Source organism: Pseudophryne corroboree, chromosome 7, assembly GCF_028390025.1.
Source record: "Pseudophryne corroboree isolate aPseCor3 chromosome 7, aPseCor3.hap2, whole genome shotgun sequence".
NCBI lineage: Eukaryota > Metazoa > Chordata > Amphibia > Anura > Myobatrachidae > Pseudophryne > Pseudophryne corroboree.
In genome coordinates this window covers 351072061-351094361 of record NC_086450.1, presented here as the reverse complement: position 1 = coordinate 351094361, position 22301 = coordinate 351072061, and the positions used below count along the sequence as shown (strand labels likewise).

The following is a 22301-nucleotide window of genomic DNA, read 5'->3' as shown; positions in this document are numbered from 1 at the left end:
ATCTCAGCAGAAAAAGACACCGTCTTTTCAGCCTCAGTCCTTTCGTCCCCATAAGGGCAAGCGGGCAAAAGGCCAGTCATATCTGCCCAGGGGTAGAGGAAAGGGAAGAAGACTGCAGCAGGCAGCCCCTTCCCAGGAACAGAAGCCCTCCACCGCTTCTGCCAAGTCCTCAGCATGACGCTGGGGCCGTACAAGCGGACTCAGGTGCGGTGGGGGGTCGTCTCAAGAGTTTCAGCGCGCAGTGGGCTCACTCGCAAGTGGACCCCTGGATCCTACAAGTAGTATCCCAGGGGTACAGATTGGAAATTCGAGACGTCTCCCCCTCGCAGGTTCCTGAAGTCTGCTTTACCAACGTCTCCCTCCGACAGGGAGGCAGTATTGGAAACAATTCACAAGCTGTATTCCCAGCAGGTGATAATCAAAGTACCCCTCCTACAACAAGGAAAGGGGTATTATTCCACACTATATTGTGGTACTGAAGCCAGACGGCTCGGTGAGACCTATTCTAAATCTGAAATCTTTGAACACTTACATACAAAGGTTCAAATCAAGATGGAGTCACTCAGAGCAGTGATAGCGAACCAGGAAGAAGGGGACTATATGGTGTCCCTGGACATCAAGGATACTTACCTCCATGTCCCAATTTGCCCTTCTCACCAAGGGTACCTCAGGTTCGTGGTACAGAACTGTCACTATCAGTTTCAGACGCTGCCGTTTGGATTGTCCACGGCACCCCGGGTCTTTACCAAGGTAATGGCCGAAATGATGATTCTTCTTCAAAGAAAAGGCGTCTTAATTATCCCTTACTTGGACGATCTCCTGATAAGGGCAAGGTCCAGAGAACAGTTGGAGGTCGGAGTAGCACTATCTCAAGTAGTTCTACGACAGCACGGGTGGATTCTAAATATTCCAAAATCGCAGCTGTTTCCGACGACACGTCTGCTGTTCCTAGGGATGATTCTGGACACAGTCCAGAAAAAGGTGTTTCTCCCGGAGGAGAAAGCCAGGGAGTTATCCGAGCTAGTCAGAAACCTCCTAAAACCAGGCCAAGTGTCAGTGCATCAATGCACAAGAGTCCTGGGAAAAATGGTGGCTTCTTACGAAGCGATTCCATTCGGCAGATTTCACGCAAGAATTTTTCAGTGGGATCTGCTGGACGAATGGTCCGGATCGCATCTTCAGATGCATCAGCGGATAATCCTGTCTCCAAGGACAAGGGTGTCTCTTCTGTGGTGGCTGCAGAGTGCTCATCTACTAGAGGGCAGCACATTCGGCATTCAGGACTGGGTTCTGGTGACCACGGATGCCAGCCTGAGAGGCTGGGGAGCAGTCACACAGGGAAGAAATTTCCAAGGAGTGTGGTCAAGTCTGGAGACTTCTCTCCACATAAATATACTGGAGCTAAGGGCAATTTACAATGCTCTGAGCCTAGGAAGACCTCTGCTTCAAAGTCAACCGGTGCTGATCCAGTCGGACAACATCACGGCAGTCGCCCACGTAAACAGACAGGGCGGCACAAGAAGCAGGAGGGCAATGGCAGCAAGGATTCTTCGCTGGGCGAAAAATCATGTGATAACACTGTCAGCGGTGTTCATTCCGGGAGTGGACAACTGGGAAGCAGACTTCCTCAGCAGGAACGACCTCCACCCGGGAGAGTGGGGACTTCATCTGGAAGTCTTCCACATGATTGTGAACCGTTGGGAAAGACCAAAGGTGGACATGATGGCGTCCCGTCTGAACAAAAAACTGGACAGGTATTGCGCTAGGTCAAGAGACCCTCAGGCAATAGCTGGGACGCTCTGGTAACACCGTGGGCGTACCAGTCGGTGTATGTGTTCCCTCCTCTGCCTCTCATACCCAAGGTACTGAGAATTATAAGACGGAGAGGAGTAAGAACTATACTCGTGGCTCCGGATTGGCCAAGATGGTACCCGGAACTTCAAGAGATACTAAGAAGGGACTTGCTTCAGCAAGGATCATGCCTGTTCCAAGACTTACCGCGGCTGCGTTTGACGGCATGGCGGTTGAACGCCGGATCCTAAGGGAAAAAGGCATTCCGGAAGAGGTCATCCCTACCCTGGTCAGAGCCAGGAAGGAGGTGACCGCACAACATTATCACCGCATTTGGCGAAAATATGTTGCATGGTGTGAGGCCAGGAAGGCCCCCACGGAGGAATTTCAACTTGGTCGATTCCTGCATTTCCTACAAACAGGAGTGTCTATGGGCCTCAAATTGGGGTCCATTAAGGTTCAAATTTCGGCCCTGTCGATTTTCTTCCAGAAAGAATTGGCTTCAGTTCCTGAAGTCCAGAAGTTTGTCAAGGGAGTACTGCATATACAACCCCCTTTTGTGCCTCCAGTGGCACTGTGGGATCTCAACGTAGTTCTGGGATTCCTCAAATCACATTGGTTTAAACCGCTGAAATCTGTGGATTTGAAATATCTCACATGGAAAGTGACCATGCTGTTGGCCCTGGCCTCGGCCAGGCGAGTGTCAGAATTGGCGGCTTTGTCTCACAAAAGCCCATATCTGATTGTCCATTCGGACAGGGCAGAGCTGCGGACTCGTCCCCAGTTTCTCCCTAAGGTGGTGTCAGCGTTTCACCTGAACCAGCTTATTGTGGTACCTGCGGCTACTAGGGAATTGGAGGACTCCAAGTTGCTAGATGTTGTCAGGGCCCTGAAAATATAGGTTTCCAGGACGGCTGGAGTCAGGAAAACTGACTTGCTGTTATCCTGTATGCACCCAACAAACTGGGTGCTCTTGCTTCTAAGCAGACGATTGCTGGTTGGATGTGTAGTACAATTCAGCTTGCACATTCTGTGGCAGGCCTGCCACAGCCAAAATATGCAAATGCCCATTCCACAAGGAAGGTGGGCTCATCTTGGGCGGCTGCCCGAGGGGTCTCGGCTTTACAACTTTGCCGAGCTGCTACTTGGTCAGGGGCAAACACGTTTGAAAAATTCTACAAATTTGATACCCTGGCTGAGGAGGACCTGGAGTTCTCTCATTCGGTGCTGCAGAGTCATCCGCACTCTCCCGCCCGTTTGGGAGCTTTGGTATAATCCCCATGGTCCTGACGGAGTCCCCAGCATCCACTTAGGACGTCAGAGAAAATAAGAATTTACTTACCGATAATTCTATTTCTCGTAGTCCGTAGTGGATGCTGGGCGCCCATCCCAAGTGCGGATTGTCTGCAATACTTGTACATAGTTATTGTTACAAAAATCGGGTTATTATTGTTGTGAGCCATCTTTTCAGAGGCTCCGCTGTTATCATACTGTTAACTGGGTTCAGATCACAGGTTGTACAGTGTGATTGGTGTGGCTGGTATGAGTCTTACCCGGGATTCAAAATCCTTCCTTATTGTGTACGCTCGTCCGGGCACAGTATCCTAACTGAGGCTTGGAGGAGGGTCATAGGGGGAGGAGCCAGTGCACACCACCTGATCCTAAAGCTTTTACTTTTGTGCCCTGTCTCCTGCGGAGCCGCTATTCCCCATGGTCCTGACGGAGTCCCCAGCATCCACTACGGACTACGAGAAATAGAATTATCGGTAAGTAAATTCTTATTATTGCTTTAAATGTTCACTTTGTAAGTTCTGGCCATAAGGGGAGAATCTATCAGATCTCTTCTGAGATGAGTGCCTGTAGAATTCTGACCTGGTATGGCCTTTGTGACACTTTTGGGAGTGTGGATCATTGGGTCGACAGTAACTAGTCAACAGTCATTAGGTCGGGTGTGGTATGGAAGGTAGATAGTAACTAGGTCGATAGGGTCTTTAGGTTGACATGGTCTAGGTCGACAGGTCAAAAGGTCGACATGAGGTTTTTATGGGTTTTTTAGAGTCGTTTCCTTCGTAGAGTGACCGGGAACCCCAATTAGTGCACCGTGTCCCCTCGCATGGCTCGCAGCTTCGGGCAGATTGCCGTTCCAATCGTAGTCCACGTGGATCGTTAAGTATGAAAACGTTTTAAAAAAAAATCGTGAAAAACTCATGTCGACCTTTTGACTTGTCGACCTAGAGACCCTGTCGACCTAGTTACTGTCGACCAATAGTGGTTGACCTTGATAGTGTCGACCTAGAGACCGGATCCCCATTAGGTCGACCACTAACTCACCATGAGTTTAAAAAAAAAATGGTGTCCTTTCTTTTTTGTAAGGTGACCGAGAACCCCAATTAGTGCACCGCATTCCCTCGCATGCTTCGGGCAAGGTGCCTCACTCCACTACCGTTGCACTCGGCACATGTTACTATTCCCAATCGTAGTCCGCGTGGATCGTAAAGTATAAAAAAGTTCAAAAGATGGAAAAACTTGTGAAAAACTTGTGTTGACCTTTTCATGTGTCGACCTTTGCCATGTCGACCTAGTGACCATGTCAACCAATAGTGGTCGACCTAAATGCTGTCGATCTAAAGACTGGATACCCATTTTTGGTACTGACAGCAAGCAGTCAATCTAGCATGCCTTCTTGTGATCTCAGCCACTGTTTATATTAATATAGCTGGTAATCCCTATCATGTTCACTTGATGTGAACTTCAGCCATAATAACATTTTAATCATAAAGGGTAATTTAGTGAAAAACAAAAAAACAAGAAACCTTTACAGCGTTCTCGCAGACAGCGTCTTGTAGATAATGATTGGAGAAGGAGTTAGTTAAGTGGACTAGGTATCTATTGATTGAGCAAACTGTCGGACTGTAATGGCGTCTGAAATCGCCGGAGGTGCGGGATGCCGGCAGATCTGAATTTTTTTAAAAAGGGCACACCCTTACAAGGCAAAACCATGGCTTGTAAGTGATTGCTCATTTAAACCAACGTCCGAAATCGGTCGGCATCCCGCAACTCCGTCGATCTCGGATGCTGTGACATCCCGCCTATTTAGTTGATTGATTTCAGTTATCATTTAAGATACTTGTGTTAAAGCCTTTACTACAATTTCATGGCAGTTGAGGTCGCTCATCTTGGAGAGGATCCGAAGTAGAAGTGGGCCACCGGCACAGTAGATGCCGCAGGCTGCAACTCACCAGCCACTGGGGACACTGTCATGCAAAACATAAACATAAAAAAAGCCTTCACAAATAGCTAGGCTGCCTTTGCTGCCCAGGAAAGAGCACCTGCCACTGTTGGACACAGGGTACAGATGAGGAGGAGCTTGCATAAAAGTGCACATACTCATCACACCACTCAGTCCCCCGAGGATGATGGAGAAAATATTGTTTAATTGTCTTTATCCTTAGCTTCTCAGGTATTACCAGAAACATGCTTCTTCCAGTGAAAACAAAATTAAAAGATGTCCAAAACAAATTACGAATCCTTCTCCCTCCGAGTGCCGTGCTGGTGGGTCACTCCTTACATTATGATATGCAAGCCCTGCGGGTAGGTATTTGCACAGTATGCCTTATACAAATTCCAGGTTTAACTTTATGCTGAATCCATTCACTGAAGGTTTTTGTCTTCTTTTACAGATGATACATCCAAATGTCATTGACACAGCAATACTTTTTACAAGAACCTTTGAAAGAAAGTTTAAATTAAAGTTTCTGACGCAAGCCGTTCTAAAGTACATATTTCTGTCATTTTCTGTGTTCTCATGTTACCCTAATGATCTTGTAGAAATTGTAAATTTTTCATAAGAAACAATACATGGTCACATTTTCATTGCTCGCTTTACTTTTCTATAAAAATATACTTAGGCTGCATGTTTGGTTTTTTGCTCATGTTGAGTATACAGTATTACTGTTGGACTAAATCGCAAGTGCCCAAATATCACATTTCACTCAACTTGCAGAGCAGGCCACGTGACAAGATATGGGTAGTAGGGAGGCCAATCCGGGGCCTTTTTTTTCAATCCCGGGTATCTGGATTGAAAAAAAGGTAAATCCCAGGTTGCCTGGGATTGGATTGAAGACCCGCCTACCCCAGCCCACACAAATATTCACTATCGTGGGTGGGAGCCGGGCTCCCGGTCCGCAAGGGTGGGAGAGCTTACAGGCTTTGAGGTCCGGGCAGTGCGGGCGGTTGGCATCGGACTGCGCAGCGTGACCTCTAACATCATATAACGCTGCACAGTAGGCACTGCTGGGGGCAGGGGGAGCCGGGAGGAGGGAGCCGGGCAGGGTCTGAACCTAACGCTGCCCAGGTTTAAAAAAACAATGGGGCTGGTAAATCTTGCAATCCCAGGGATTGGATCTTCCGGCCCCGGGATTAAATCCTGGCCATTTTTTGGTCTAGATCCCGCCAATCCCGATCCTAGGATTGGCCTCCCTAATGGGCAGGTTGGTAAGGGTAGCACATGTGCCTGCTTTATTACAGGAGGGAACAGTAGTATATGCATCTAGTTTATGTCAGAAAATATTGCCCTTTAAGATCAAATGGGAATCTGCTGTCTTGCTGTAGACCAATGGCAATTATTAATGTAATCATGCGAATTGATCCACAATAAGCATATTTCAATACTAATATCATCAGTGGAGAGATACTGTACAGACACACTTAGCCAATCTGAAGTGTCCACTGATTATCAACATCATCATTTTGTACTTTGCACCGGGGATCAAACACCTGCCACTGATCTGTTTCCTCATAGACACATATTGTGTAGTCAGCATCCAACACATTTTGTGTGTAGGTCCTCTTAGTACTTTGCTCATTCTGCTAAGTGCAAGCAGTTGTAATCTGAAAATGCTTCCTAGTTGCCATAGGGATACAGGTTTAAGGATTTTTGGTGCCCATGTGCAGTAGGAATAACATAATTTACGGGTAGGAGGTGGGTCAACTTGCACTTCCGTCTGCATGAGCTCATATATGTTTTTATATATATATATATATATATATATATTATTGTGTTTGTAGGAGAGAGATTCAGCGTGATGATGTAGTGGGACACAATCCTTCAGAGGATGCTGCTGCTGCTTTGGAATTAGCTCAGTATTTTATTGAGCATGGACCAGAGAAGGTGTGTAATTTTATGTAAACGCAGCCCTAGGGCCAGTGATAAATGTCCCATTAGGCACGTGGAGCACGCGCCTTGGGGCGGCACTTGGATGCTTGTGTTGATACTGTCAGCCCGAAATGAACCAGTAGCTAATATTTCCACTGTACTGTATCATATGCCACCTTGAATGGAGCGTAAACGGGGAAGACATGCACAAACTGCCCATCAGCTGTCTTAATTAGTAAATATGTATATATAATTAAAAATAAAAAAATGTCAGTGGCTTTTCTCTATCGTCCTAGTGGATGCTGGGGTTCCTGAAAGGACCATGGGGAATAGCGGCTCCGCAGGAGACAGGGCACAAAAAGTAAAGCTTTTCCGATCAGGTGGTGTGCACTGGCTCCTCCCCCTATGACCCTCCTCCAGACTCCAGTTAGATTTTTGTGCCCGGCCGAGAAGGGTGCAATCTAGGTGGCTCTCCTAAAGAGCTGCTTAGAGAAAGTTTAGCTAGGTTTTTTATGTTACAGTGATTCCTGCTGGCAACAGGATCACTGCAGCGAGGGACTGAGGGGAGAAGGAGTCAACTCACCTGCGTGCAGGATGGATTGGCTTCTTGGCTACTGGACATCAAGCTCCAGAGGGACGATCACAGGTACAGCCTGGATGGTCACCGGAGCCGCGCCGCCGGCCCCCTTGCAGATGCTGAAGACAGAAGAGGTCCAGAATCGGCGGCTGAAGACTCCTGCAGTCTTCTAAAGGTAGCGCACAGCACTGCAGCTGTGCGCCATTTTCCTCTCAGCACACTTCACACGGCAGTCACTGAGGGTGCAGGGCGCTGGGAGGGGGGCGCCCTGGGAGGCAAAATGAGTACCTATAAAGGCTAAAAATACCTCACATATAGCCCTAGAGGCTATATGGAGATATTTAACCCCTGCCTGATTTCTCAAAATAGCGGGAGACGAGCCCGCCGGAAAAGGGGCGGGGCCTATCTCCTCAGCACACGGCGCCATTTCCTCTCACAGCTCCGCTGGTCAGGACGGCTCCCAGGTCTCTCCCCTGCACTGCACTACAGAAACAGGGTAAAACAGAGAGGGGGGGCAAATTTATGGCGATATTTTTATATAACAAAGCAGCTATAGGGGAGCACTTATTATAAGGCTATCCCTGATATATATATATAGCGCTTTTGGTGTGTGCTGGCAAACTCTCCCTCTGTCTCCCCAAAGGGCTAGTGGGTCCTGTCTTCATTAGGAGCATTCCCTGTGTGTCTGCTGTGTGTCGGTACGTGTGTGTCGACATGTATGAGGACGATATTGGTGTGGAGGCGGAGCAATTGCCAAATATGGGGATGTCACCTCCTAGGGGGTCGACACCAGAATGGATGCCTTTATTTATGGAACTACGGGATAGTGTCAACACGCTAAAGCAGTCGTTTGACGACATGAGACGGCCGGACAATCAATTAGTGCCTGTCCAGGCGACTCAAACACCGTCAGGGGCTGTGAAACGCCCTTTGCCTCAGTCGGTCGACACAGACCCAGACACAGGCGATGACTCCAGTGGTGACGGTGACTAATCAACCGTATTTTCCAGTAGGGCCACACGTTATATGATTTTGGCAATGAAGGAGGCGTTACATTTAGCTGATACTACAGGTACCACTAAACAGGGTATTATGTGGGGTGTGAAAAAACTACCTATAGTTTTTCCTGAATCAGAAGAACTAAATGACGTGTGTAATGAAGCGTGGGTTGCCCCTGATAAAAAGCTGATAATTTCAAAGAAATTATTGGCATTATACCCTTTCCCGCCAGAGGTTAGGGAGCGCTGGGAAACACCTCCTAGGGTGGACAAGGCGCTAACACGCTTATCTAAACAAGTGGCGTTACCCTCTCCTGAGACGGCCGCACTTAAAGATCCATCAGATAGGAGGATGGAAAATATCCAAAAAAGTATATACACACATGCAGGTGTTATACTACGACCAGCTGTAGCAACTGCCTGGATGGGCAGTGCGGGGGTAGTTTGGTCAGAATCCCTGATTGAAAATATTGATACCCTGGACAGGGACAATATTCTACTGTCGTTAGAACAAATAAAGGATGCATTTCTTTATATGCGTGATGCACAGAGGGATATATGCACACTGGCATCACGGGTAAGTGCTATGTCCATTTCGGCCAGAAGAGCTTTATGGACGCGACAGTGGACAGGCGATGCGGATTCAAAACGGCATATGGAAGTTTTGCCGTATAAGGGGGAGGAGTTATTTGGAGTCGGTCTATCAGATTTGGTGGCCACGGCTACAGCCGGGAAATCCACCTTTCTACCTCAAGTCACTCCCCAACAGAAAAAGGCACCGACTTTTCAACCGCAGCCCTTTCGTTCCTTTAAAAATAAGAGAGCAAAGGGCTATTCATATTTGCCACGAGGCAAAGGTCGAGGGAAGAGACAGCAACACGCAGCTCCTTCCCAGGATCAGAAGCCCTCCCCGGCTTCTACAAAAGCCTCAGCATGACGCTGGGGCTTCTCAAGCGGACTCGGGGACGGTGGGCGGTCGTCTCAAAAATTACAGCGCGCAGTGGGCTCACTCGCAAGTAGATCCCTGGATCCTGCAGATAATATCTCAGGGATACAGGTTGGAATTAGAGACAGATCCACCTCGCCGTTTCCTGAGGTCTGCTTTACCAACGTCCCCCTCCGAAAGGGAGACGGTGTTGGAAGCCATTCACAAGCTGTACTCTCAGCAGGTGATAGTCAAGGTACCTCTTCTGCAACAAGGGAAGGGGTATTATTCCACTCTTTTTGTGGTACCGAAGCCGGATGGCTCGGTAAGGCCTATTCTAAATCTGAAGTCCTTGAACCTGTACATAAAGAAGTTCAAGTTCAAAATGGAGTCACTCAGAGCAGTGATAGCGAACCTGGAAGAGGGGAACTTTATGGTATCCTTGGACATCAAGGATGCGTATCTCCACGTTCCAATTTACCCCTCACACCAGGGGTACCTCAGGTTCGTTGTACAAAACTGTCACTATCAGTTTCAGACGCTGCCGTTCGGATTGTCCACGGCACCTCGGATCTTTACAAAGGTAATGGCCGAGATGATGATTCTTCTTCGAAGAAAAGGCGTATTAATTATCCCATACTTGGACGATCTCCTAATAAGGGCGAGGTCCAGAGAACAGCTAGAGATGGGATTAGCACTGTCTCAAGAAGTGCTAAAACAGCACGGGTGGATTCTGAATATTCCAAAATCCCAGTTAATGCCGACAACTCGTCTGCTGTTCCTAGGGATGATTCTGGACACGGTTCAGAAAAAGGTTTTTCTCCCGGAGGAAAAAGCCAAGGAGTTATCCGAGCTTGTCAGGAACCTCCTAAAACCAGGAAAGGTGTCTGTACATCAATGCACAAGAGTCCTGGGAAAAATGGTGGCTTCTTACGAAGCGATTCCATTCGGCAGATTCCACGCAAGAATTTTCCAAAGGGATCTGTTGGACAAATGGTCAGGGTCGCATCTTCAGATGCACCTACGGATAACCCTGTCTCCAAGGACAAGGGTGTCTCTTCTGTGGTGGTTGCAGAGTGCTCATCTATTGGAGGGCCGCAGATTCGGCATACAGGATTGGATCCTGGTGACCACGGACGCCAGCCTGAGAGGCTGGGGAGCAGTCACACAAGGAAGAAACTTCCAGGGAGTATGGACGAGCCTGGAAACGTCTCTTCACATAAACATTCTGGAACTAAGAGCAATATACAATGCTCTAAACCAGGCAGAACCTCTGCTTCAGGGAAAACCGGTATTGATCCAGTCGGACAACATCACGGCAGTCGCCCATGTGAACAGACAGGGCGGCACAAGAAGCAGGAGGGCAATGGCAGAAGCTGCAAGGATTCTTCGCTGGGCAGAGAATCATGTGATAGCACTGTCAGCAGTGTTCATCCCGGGAGTGGACAACTGGGAAGCAGACTTCCTCAGCAGACACGATCTTCACCCGGGAGAGTGGGGACTTCATCCAGAAGTCTTCCACATGCTGGTAACCCGTTGGGAAAGACCAATGGTGGACATGATGGCGTCTCGCCTCAACAAAAAACTGGACAGGTATTGCGCCAGGTCAAGAGATCCGCAGGCAATAGCTGTGGACGCGCTGGTAACGCCTTGGGTGTACCAGTCGGTGTATGTGTTTCCTCCTCTGCCTCTCATACCAAAAGTATTGAGAATTATACGGCAAAGAGGCGTAAGAACGATACTAGTGGTTCCGGATTGGCCAAGGAGGACTTGGTACCCGGAACTTCAAGAGATGCTCACGGAAGATCCGTGGCCTCTACCTCTAAGGAGGGACTTGCTTCAGCAGGGTCCCTGTCTGTTTCAAGACTTACCGCGGCTGCGTTTGACGGCATGGCGGTTGAACGCCGGATCCTAAAGGAAAGAGGCATGCCGGAAGAAGTCATTCCTACTTTGATTAAAGCAAGGAAGGAAGTAACCGTGCAACATTATCACCGAATTTGGCGAAAATATGTTGCGTGGTGCGAAGATCGGAGTGCTCCGACGGAGGAATTTCAACTGGGTCGATTCCTACATTTCCTGCAATCAGGATTGTCAATGGGTCTCAAATTGGGATCTATTAAGGTTCAAATTTCGGCCCTGTCGATTTTCTTTCAAAAAGAATTGGCTTCAGTCCCTGAAGTCCAGACCTTTGTTAAGGGAGTGCTGCATATACAGCCTCCTGTGGTGCCTCCAGTGGCACCGTGGGATCTAAATGTGGTTTTGGACTTCCTAAAATCTCATTGGTTTGAACCACTAAAAAAGGTGGATTTGAAATATCTCACATGGAAAGTGACCATGCTTCTAGCCCTGGCTTCTGCCAGGAGAGTGTCAGAATTGGCAGCTTTATCTTACAAAAGCCCATATCTGATTTTCCATTCGGACAGGGCAGAACTGCGAACTCGTCCGCATTTTCTCCCTAAGGTGGTGTCAGCATTTCATCTGAACCAGCCTATTGTAGTGCCTGCGGCTACAAGTGACTTGGAGGACTCCAAGTTACTGGACGTTGTCAGAGCATTAAAAATATATATTGCAAGGACAGCTGGAGTCAGAAAATCTGACTCGTTGTTTATATTGTATGCACCCAACAAGATGGGTGCTCCTGCGTCTAAGCAGACGATTGCTCGTTGGATCTGTAGCACAATCCAACTTGCACATTCTGTGGCAGGCTTGCCACAGCCTAAATCTGTAAAGGCCCACTCCACAAGGAAGGTGGGCTCATCTTGGGCGGCTGCCCGAGGGGTCTCGGCATTACAACTTTGCCGAGCAGCTACGTGGTCAGGGGAGAACACGTTTGTAAAATTTTACAAATTTGATACTCTGGCTAAGGAGGACCTGGAGTTCTCTCATTCGGTGCTGCAGAGTCATCCGCACTCTCCCGCCCGTTTGGGAGCTTTGGTATAATCCCCATGGTCCTTTCAGGAACCCCAGCATCCACTAGGACGATAGAGAAAATAAGATTTTACTTACCGATAAATCTATTTCTCGGAGTCCGTAGTGGATGCTGGGCGCCCATCCCAAGTGCGGATTATCTGCATAAGTTGTACATAGTTATTGTTAACTAATTCGGGTTATTGTTAAAGGAAGCCATCTTTCAGAGGCTCCGCTGTTATCATACTGTTAACTGGGTTTAGATCACAAGTTGTACGGTGTGATTGGTGTGGCTGGTATGAGTCTTACCCGGGATTCAAAATCCTCCCTTATTGTGTACGCTCGTCCGGGCACAGTACCTAACTGGAGTCTGGAGGAGGGTCATAGGGGGAGGAGCCAGTGCACACCACCTGATCGGAAAAGCTTTACTTTTTGTGCCCTGTCTCCTGCGGAGCCGCTATTCCCCATGGTCCTTTCAGGAACCCCAGCATCCACTACGGACTCCGAGAAATAGATTTATCGGTAAGTAAAATCTTATTTTTTTTATAATTCTATTATATTGGCTATTATGAAAGGAGGCCTTACTACCAACCATTACTGTTGTGCCTAGGGGCACCCTACACATAAAATCTGCCCTTGCCTATGGCAATATGTAATAGCCTGCGAAGTGCCGGCTGTTTGTGAAATTCACCCAGTCTGCCCATAATTTTAAAGCGTCAATCATTTATAAGGTAAAACCGACCTGGTTTTGCCTTGTAAATGATTGCCGCTTTAAAAGCAATAATACAATTGGCATTTGAGTTTGAACCTAATACCTTTATCCTCCAGTGTCAGCACTGATGTAGCAAACACAGTGAAACGCGTTACCACTGTACCTAGTTTTATACTCTATCCTCTGCAACACTATCTAGTGGCCCAGCGAATTACACATCTAAAATATTGAATTAGCTGTATCTAAATACAAATATTAACAATGTTGCTTTCCAAATATTCACTACATTGTATTATGATATAATCGTGGAGTGAAAATATTTGGTTAAATGAGAGAGAAACCTAATTCAAATAATTTGATAAAATGATAGGCAATTTTGAGTATTTCCCATTATACTCAGATATCTCAGCTACTGTCACTGAGTCTGTGCAGAATTGCAGTTTTCATCAAGAAAAGCAACTGATAAAAAGTACAGAATTTAGCATTTACAATATTTAAGAGAAATGTTAAGTTGTAATTAAGGTATAACTGCATATAATAAAGGTAGATGACATATTTATATGGCAGTACGCTGAATATAGATTATGCAGAGACTCTTCTATAAGGAATCTAAAATAAATGGCTTTATAGCTTGGTACAGTTATAAATCAAAATAAATTAGTGTGTAATTATTACACTCAGTATATAAGGGTATTCTCCATTAAATCACAAGTTGGTCAGTATTATAATCAGTATTATAATAATAATAAAAAAGATTTATAACCCTATGGTATTTTTAGCACTTCTTTTCTATATATACACAACCCTAATTTTAAACTTTATTTTAATTTTTTTTTCTAACGGTGGGTGATGCATCCAAGATGGCCACATTTTATGTGAGATCTGCTTCTCTTGCTCCATCTGCTGCCATCCATTTGTTCACAACCTCTTCTGAGCAACCGAATTAGCTAGATATGATCCTGAGTTACTTAAGGATTCCACCTATGCTAATATTGTGTCTGTGGAGGTGTTTGGAGCCCAGTTCCCCAGAGTCGGATGGGCCACTAAATGTAAGCACCCCACTCTCCTATCTTGGAACACCTCATTGTGAGGTTTATCCTCCCTCCTGGCTGGGACTCTGTTGCCCCTGCTAATCGTGTTGCTGCCTGATTGGCTTCTCGGGAATATTTGAAAATGTTACAATCAGAGCTCCTCCTTACTCTGCTAGAATTAGGTTGCACTATACATAAGAAGTGTCCATTGTAGTACTAGTTAGTATTTTTTTGTGTACTAATAGTATGTGGTATAAGAAACATACCCTTCTGCTGTTTGGTTCGATTCCAGGCTCTCTCCAAATAATGTATCTTTATATATATTGAATTTGTCATTGTTTTGCTTTTCATTTTTATTTGCTGTTGTTTTTTGTTTGTTTTTTTGGATGCTTCCATAAAGTAAATATTGTAAAAAAAAACAACGGCTTTATTTTGCTGTTTCTAAATGTTAACCTGCAATATTAATATAGTCTAATGGTTATAATAAAAGTTATATCTTAAACAAGAATAAATCAGTCCTGCATCGCATGACATTTAGGAACCTTTGGTACTCGATATCTACTGTAATTCTTGTTAATACCTCTATTATAAAAAGCAAGTGAATTCAATGGGAGATTATTACTGTCACTTATCTGTGGCATTAGCAAATGTATTAGCAATTGTATCAACTTTCCTAAAATACATTTTGATGCTTAACATATAAAATACATGAATAAGGTCATTAGGGCCCATAGACCTAGACTGTGTGTGGTATATTTTGTTGACATTTGCCATGTCTACATAGTCGTAATGTTGACATGTTGCCATTAACCCTAATCCTAACCCTTCCGCTAGTGCCTAACACTAACCCACCCCTCATTCAGCCTAACCCTCTCCCTAATTACTAACCTTAACTCTCCTCTCATTCACCCTAACCCTCCTGCTCATTTCTAACCCTAACCCTCCCCTCGTGCAGCCTAACCCTAAACCTCTCCTCATTCAGCCTAACCCTCCCCACGTGCAACCTAGCTACTCCCTAATGGCTAACTATAACCCTCCCCTCATTCAGCCTAATCCTCCCACTCATGCCTAACTGAAACCATCCCCTCATTCGGCCTAACCCAAACCCTCCCCATATTCAGCCTAACCCTTCCCTCTAATGACTAACCCTAACAATCCCCTCATGCAGACTAACTGTAATCCTCCCCCTAATGCCTAACCCTCCCCTCATGATTCCTAACCATCCTGTCCCGCAGCCTAAACTTAAACCTCCCCTCCTGTAGTAAGTCTAATCCTTCCCCTAGTGCCTAACCCTAAACCTCCCCCAGTGCCTAACCCTAAACCTCCCCTCCTGCAGCCTAACCTAAACCTCCCCTCCTGTAGTCTAAACCTAATCCTTCCCGTAGTGCCTAATTCTAACCATCCCCTAATTTTGGCAATATGTGATCTGTTCCTAAAATAATAATGTTTCTGGGGGGTTTTCAGGTTGCACTTCTTAATCTAGAGGAGATGTTTGTGGATGCAAGTTGTCTGCAGAGTCCTTTAGCAGAGAGAGATATAAAGAGTCAACAGAATGATGTGACCGCTCCCCAGCAATCAGCACGCCCGTGGTATCGTTGTTTTTGTCTTCTCTCAAAATTGTAATATTTAAATAAATTTGTTAATCTATATATTGAAAACCATTATTTTTTTTTCAGTCTTGCAGATTCATTGGTAAAGTTAAAGAGGCAGATCCTTTACATTGGCAAAAGGGAAAGTGTGAAGAATCTGGTTCCTTCAAGACTGTTTAAGAATATATTATGTACTTCAGATGAGGATGTGAGTTTTAAGTTGCTTATTACGTGATACAGTGGAGAATGATGGCAGTTGTAATCATTTTATACTTGCCATCTTGCCTTTAAGAATCTCAATTACAGTTTCTTCATTTGTCCTAACATGGGGACACTGCAGGATTGTGGGTTTAGCAGTTAGGCTGAGGAGTAGTCACTAAATAGTTAAACTATTGGAATTGAAGCTCCATCAACTGCTTCCCATCATATCTAAACCCTCCCACCTCCACCAGACCCCAGGAGGAGGCACAAAAAAATGTTAGGAAGGATTTAAAAAAAAAAAAATCTAGCCCTCTTTAATTTCAGTATGCCTCAGCACCCCTTATGGGACTCAGGGCACTATGGAGTGGGGTCACATCAATGGTAGTCGGTGGCTGTCCCTTGCTGCTTATAAAGTTATGTAAGGGACATAAGACACTTGAGGTTGCTCTGGGTCCCCATTCCTACTGCAGCAACCTTATTCACTGGGTTGGTTTGCGTACGGCCTCTTCTCAGGGCTGTTTTTTTTTCAATCACAGTAGCTACCCTGACTTGTCTTGCTTTACGCTTGAGTCCCCAGATTACATATGAGGAAACTCTTGCGAGAGGTTGATTTCTATTGAGCACTAGAATTTGGGCTCCTCAAACCAACCCAGGTCATAGACCTGGCCCTGTCATGGTGGTTGACTCTCCAGGGTAATGGCTGAGCTTTGGGGTGGATTGAGTGAACTTTGCAGTTGCACATGACCCTGCTGGTGGTTTTTTGATCCCTTGTTGAAGCACCTGGGCAGTTGGCCCATATATGCATCTTTGGACAATGGTCCTCCCCACTTCTGGGTTATAGGTCTTATTGTTTTCCGTTAGTATAGTTGGAGTTCAGATTTGAGGACACATTACCTGAAGGGCCGCTTATGGGTTGGTGGTCATCTTGTACTGGAAGAGACCATTTATTCCCTGGTTATGGATGGTTGGAGTCCTGACTTCTGGACTAAGCTGCCCTTCTGTAGTTGCCAGTTGTTTGTTTCTTCGTCTGCAGGCATTTATGAATTCTGTCCCGTCTGTGGTTATTTTGGAGCAATGTAGAGTGCTAACTACATTGGTTACTGGTCTTTGGCTGTCCGTTTCTATACAATAGTTTATGCCTATTTTTTTTTTTTTTCTGACGATCCTATTGCTAGAATCAGAATAAACACACTTTTTAGCCATGTAGAATGCCAGTGTCCTGTACTTGCATTTTTAACAGAAGCGTCACCCAGGGGCGTAACCAGAAGTTTGGGGGCCCCATAGCAACATACTGTATTGGGATGTTTATTGATAAACACCTCTCTGCAATAGTTATTAATTTTATGTCCCATAATAGTGCCACATTATGCCACAAGTATCCCCAATTCCTTTTATGACATACAGTGTCTCCAGTTCATATTATGCCCCCTGTTTATACTGTGCCACATTAGACAGCTCTCCAGTTCAAATTATGCCACGTTAAGGTGCCCCAGTACATATAATGCCACACTATAGTGCCTCCATTGTATATTGTGCCACATTACAGTGCCCCAGTTCTTAGTATGTAACATTATAGTGCCCTCTACATTACAATGAACAGATCAGATTATGCCACATTACAGTGCCCCCTTAACATTATAACATCCACTACACCCTCCTCTCACTGACAATGTAATGTCACACAATTCAGGCTGGATAAGACCCAATTTCTTAGCAGGCAAATATGGTCACTTGCTGTGCAACTTTATAACCTGGGTCTAGGCTCCCCCTAAGCCTCTGTGCCCCATAGCAATGGCACCCCTTGCACCCACTATAGTTGCACTCATTCCCACACCTCTATATGCTTATTGTTATGTTATTGGTACAAATCCACGTTTATGATCCTACAGGGATCACAGTGTTAAATGTTTCTCCTTCATCCACTAGGGGCCACTGGAGCGTAGTTACAATGGGGATATAGTAGGCAGTAATTGGGAGCTGGCACTTTAAAATTCTCAACCTGTGGCTAGCTCCTCCCCTACTATCTCCCCTCCAAGCCAGTCTTAGTATGTGCCCGATGTGAGCTGGTTCACTTGGGTTTAGCTGAAGAAATTTTTCTTTTTTCTTTATTATTTTATTTTTCTTTCTTACAGACTGGCAGCTCTGCCACTGCCAGTCTGCACCGTGGGAGCTGCCGGCGGGGTCCCATCGCAGCTGCGTGCGGCTAGGGATGGGCCCCGGCTGAGGGAGACACTGAGCTCTCCTGAGTCGGCGGACACCGCTGCGTGCGGCGCGTGTCGCGGCCACTCCATCCAGCAGAAGATTCCGGCAGCATGGCAGCGGTGAGTATCAAAAATGGCCGGACACCGCTGCGTGCGGCTCGTGTCGGGGCCACTCCATCAGAAGATGAGTACAAAAGGGACCGGACACCGCTGCGTGCGGCGTGTGTCGGAGCCTCGGGGTCGAGTTGGAGTACGCCTAAAGTGTGGTGAGTACAAACATCCCCCCTTGTCACTGATGTATGTTTTATCATGTGTTTGAAGTGCTTGCTTCGGCAGCACTAAATTGGAACGATATAGAGAAGTTTAGCAAAGCCCCTGCGCAGCATGAGCCCTGTGCAAGGATGACATGCAAATTCTTGAAGCGTTCCATATAATCCTGACCAGAATTAAACAGTTTCAGTTTTCAACATAGGTATGGTCCCCTATACTCCAGTCATAGAAGGCTGGAGTGCATCAAAGGCGCTTAATAATTTGAACTTGGCGCCATTATATGGGGGGCGGAGCTTCAGCCCGCTCTGTAAGCGGGCTCAGCGCTCTTCACTACCCGGCTGCAGAAGGCAGCCGGGGGATACACAGTGAGAATAGAAGCTGTATGCCAGAGTCTAAGGAGCATACTTAGCACATTATTATTTGCAAAAGTGAGTCATTATTGCTCACACAGCTAGGCTCCAGACTCTGGCACACAAGGTCACATGGGACTCGGTGCATGAAACGCTCCCCGGCCACAGCTTACAAGCGGCCGGGGAGATACAGGGCGCTTCCCGCTTATGGTAGAGCAGGTTTAAATTTGGCGCCGAAGCGGAGGGGGCGGAGCTAACTCCCGCTCTGTTCGGCGGGCTAAGCGCACTCCGTCCCCCGGCCGCTACAGGACACGCCGCTGCACTGTCACACCGCTCCCCGGCCGCTGCAAGCCCCCTTCCCTCTCCGGGCTGTTCAGGGAGGATAAAGGTAGGATGTGGGGGTGAAGGCTATTCCCGCTTTGCTCAGCGGGCTCCCGGCGGCGGATCGCAGCGTTCACTGCCTCTAGACACAAATCCTGTCTCAGGGGGGGTTTTTAAATTTTCTGTGCAGGGAGTTGCTGACATCCTCCCTGCAGGAGAGTCCTCTGACAGGCATTTCATACAGGAGCCTGCTCTATTACAGGAGCTGGGGCTCATCTCATAATGATTCAAAAATGTGCACAATTTATTTACCATACATATACTACAGTATTTATCTACCCTAATGGGTTCACATACAGGGTTGGATTCACTGTGGGTGTGTATATATATATATATATATATATAGATGTGTATGTATGAATATATATATATATAGATGTGTGGAGGTATGTATATAGATATATGCATACAATGCCGTATATAGGGCAGTGCGGATGGTGTGGTGGTTGGCGTTGCTGCCTTGCGGCATGGAGGGCGTGGGTCTGGTTCCTACCAGTGCCCTACTTTTGTGTAGTTTGTACAGAGGTGTCCACATACATCTTTAAGATAAAACAAACCACTTCCGCAATGTTTTCTAATAACAAAATACCTCCTTGCCACATAACAATTTCCCCCATCTTTTCTCACAGTCTGGTCACCATTTTGAAAAGCCAGCGGAACCTCCGAGAAACATCTGGTGCACCTAAATTTAGCGGTACACTACATACAGTGTGGTCTTCCCTTTATTATTCCTTGGCTAGTTACTAATGCTATTTGTAATTTGGGGAATGCGTGTAAGGCATCAGACAAATAGCGCTGCGGCTCAGTACGCTAGTAGCGGGTATCTGTACAGGGGGACCAGGGTTTGAAAATAAAGAAACTTTAAGGGGAGCCCCTATAGCCTAGGGCTAAGACTCCTGTCCCACAGCGCAGCGCTACTGGTTCAGGTCTCCGCTGCTCCAGAAAGTTTATTTGATGTCGGTCACTATATATTATAGTGCAGACTTTACATATGGCTGTGTTTCTTTAACCCACCTTTTCTCCTCTCACCTGGGATAGTTAAAGAATTCCCTCTTAGGTGTGAAGTATGCGGTGGAGCCATCTGCAGAGCCCTCCACGCGCCTGCAGGACACTCCTGTTGAACAGCTCAGATTATACAGGTAATGTCACTATTAACCAGAGATCTTGTACGTCATTTCACCTCTCCAGGTTTCTAAAGGAACCTTGCTAACCTTCCAGGTTACAATACTAATGATGTCTGTTTTCTGTGGAGTCTGAACCAGTGTCTCAGAATATCCAGGTGCATTATACAGCAGTTCGTCTGGTACTGCAGGTAAAGGAGGCGGACACGTCAAGTCCATCAGGGTTCGACGCCAATGACGAAATGACAGCGACTGGCCCAGTCTCGGATGAGCTGGGCAGGCTCCGGTAGGCGGCCGTCAGACACCCGAACACACAAAATCAGGTATCAAACAATGTTTGTTTTCCCTACCCTCTTCCCACAGTCGTCAGGAGATGGTATCAGAACCTTTCTAGGATATACCCCTCGATGTACCGCCGGTCCAACAAGCTGCCGTTTTCCTGAGCAACCTTGTTCAGGGACCCATCGAAGACATATACGGCAGCATGTTTCTACCTTGTCCGGAACAGGTAGGTTGTGGAACAATTGTCCTCTAGGTTACAGGATGTTTCACATCAGGATCAATTGATACTTTGGTACAGGTCCGAATCACGATTCTGCTCTATGATCTTTGAAGGTCACCACGTCTGCAGACTCGGACCCTGCATTTTCGCTTGGGCTGTCTTAAACCGTCGACCTCTGGGGCTGCGACTGTGACAGGTGAACATGTAATCCTACGGGGCAGATGGTTCAGGGGAAGGAACTTTCTGCAGGATTTCTTGAACCATTGGAGGTAAGTCCACTTTGCTTTCTCCTAATACTGCCCCAGCTCCAAGACAGACCGTTACCGGTCTTTCCTTTAGATTTTTCCGTGACCCTTCGGAAACTTTCGACTCCACACGGGCGATATTTCAGTCGCCAGGGGATCTCAAAAAAAAAAAAAAAAAAAAAAAAAGAGCTGAAGCAGAGGTTCAGCATCATCCTTATAAACCCACTACAGGTCAGACTTTCCTACCACCTGGAGGGTCCCAGGGTAGGCGCAGGTCGGTGGTCCTATGGGAAGAACTGAGAAGGCTGGGGCAAACTAGATTTCGGAACAACCATCTCAGGAGTCCCTCGGCAGGGGGCGGCCGATTTACGATGACAAGAGTCATACTGCAGGCGGCGCTCCATATGCTTCTAACCGCAAAGAGTGTTGATCCCTGTTTTTCACATATCATTTGAATCGGGACAGTTCTCAGGCCTTTGTTTTCTTCTCACGTTCCGAAGCCAGTTGGCTCGGCCAGACCTATTCTGGCCTTACAATCCTTTCAGTCTGTGATTGCTTTTTTTTTTTTTTTGAACAAGAAAGGGAGTTTTTACGTGTCCCTTGTCTTCAGAGATGCCTGTTTACTGATTTCAGTTGGACGGGCTTTTCTCAGATTCACATTACAGGATTCTCATTTTCACTGTCAGTCCTTTCCTCTCGGTATCTCTTCCGCTCCCACAGAGTTCAGGAAGATCACAGAATAACTCTTTCAAGGGCAGAAGGTGACGTTGGTTCCCTAAATGGACAATCTACTGCTGCTTTCCCACTCTGTACATTAGGTGGCTTCTGAATATCCGGAGGATCCAGGAGCTTATGGTTCAACACAGATCCAATTTATGCTCCTCATAGACGTTTCTCAACTTGGTCCGTCAGAGGATTTTTCCTTCCTCGGCACCAGGTACTCTATTCCTTCAGTCAAGTTGCGACGCAAGGAGTGGTCGCCTCCATTCCTCTCTGAGCGGGGGACAACATTCCTCTCTGAACGGGGGACAACATCCCTCTCTGAGCGGGGGACAACAATCTTCTTTCCGGGTCAAGCCACCAGGTCAGACTCCCGGGGGAGAAAACATTCCCCGGAGTTTTGTCAGCTGGTCCGCTGTGGGCGGAGATTTCGGATCGACCTCAGGGCGTTCTGACTGACTTTTTAACCCTTTACTACTCTCGGGCGTGAGCTCGGGCAGTAGCCGAGGAGGCCCTCAGGGCTCCGGGGAGTTTTCTGGTTATTCTATCCGGCCTCCCTTTTTAATTTCTACCTCCGGTTCGGTAACACAGGAGGGGATTATGCGTGCTAGTCCTCTCGGTGGCT

The 22301-nt window shown here is 46.7% G+C and overlaps 1 protein-coding gene and 1 pseudogene across 8 annotated transcripts in view; both read left to right on the top strand.

The window, feature by feature from the left end:
• REXO5 (RNA exonuclease 5) overlaps positions 1-22301 on the top strand; it is a 158680-nt gene that overhangs the window by 99879 nt on the left and 36500 nt on the right. For all 8 annotated transcript variants that reach the window (XR_010182084.1, XM_063934430.1, XM_063934429.1 and 5 more), the window contains 5 exons: positions 5244-5382; positions 5472-5566; positions 6859-6961; positions 15561-15685; positions 15773-15893. Coding sequence is in view for 7 of the 8 variants with exons in the window: in XM_063934430.1 (XP_063790500.1) it covers positions 5244-5382; positions 5472-5566; positions 6859-6961; positions 15561-15685; positions 15773-15893 (583 nt within the window). In the remaining variant the exon portion in view is untranslated. The remainder of the gene's footprint in view (positions 1-5243; positions 5383-5471; positions 5567-6858; positions 6962-15560; positions 15686-15772; positions 15894-22301) is intronic.
• LOC134946953 (U6 spliceosomal RNA) lies at positions 18408-18523 on the top strand (annotated as a pseudogene).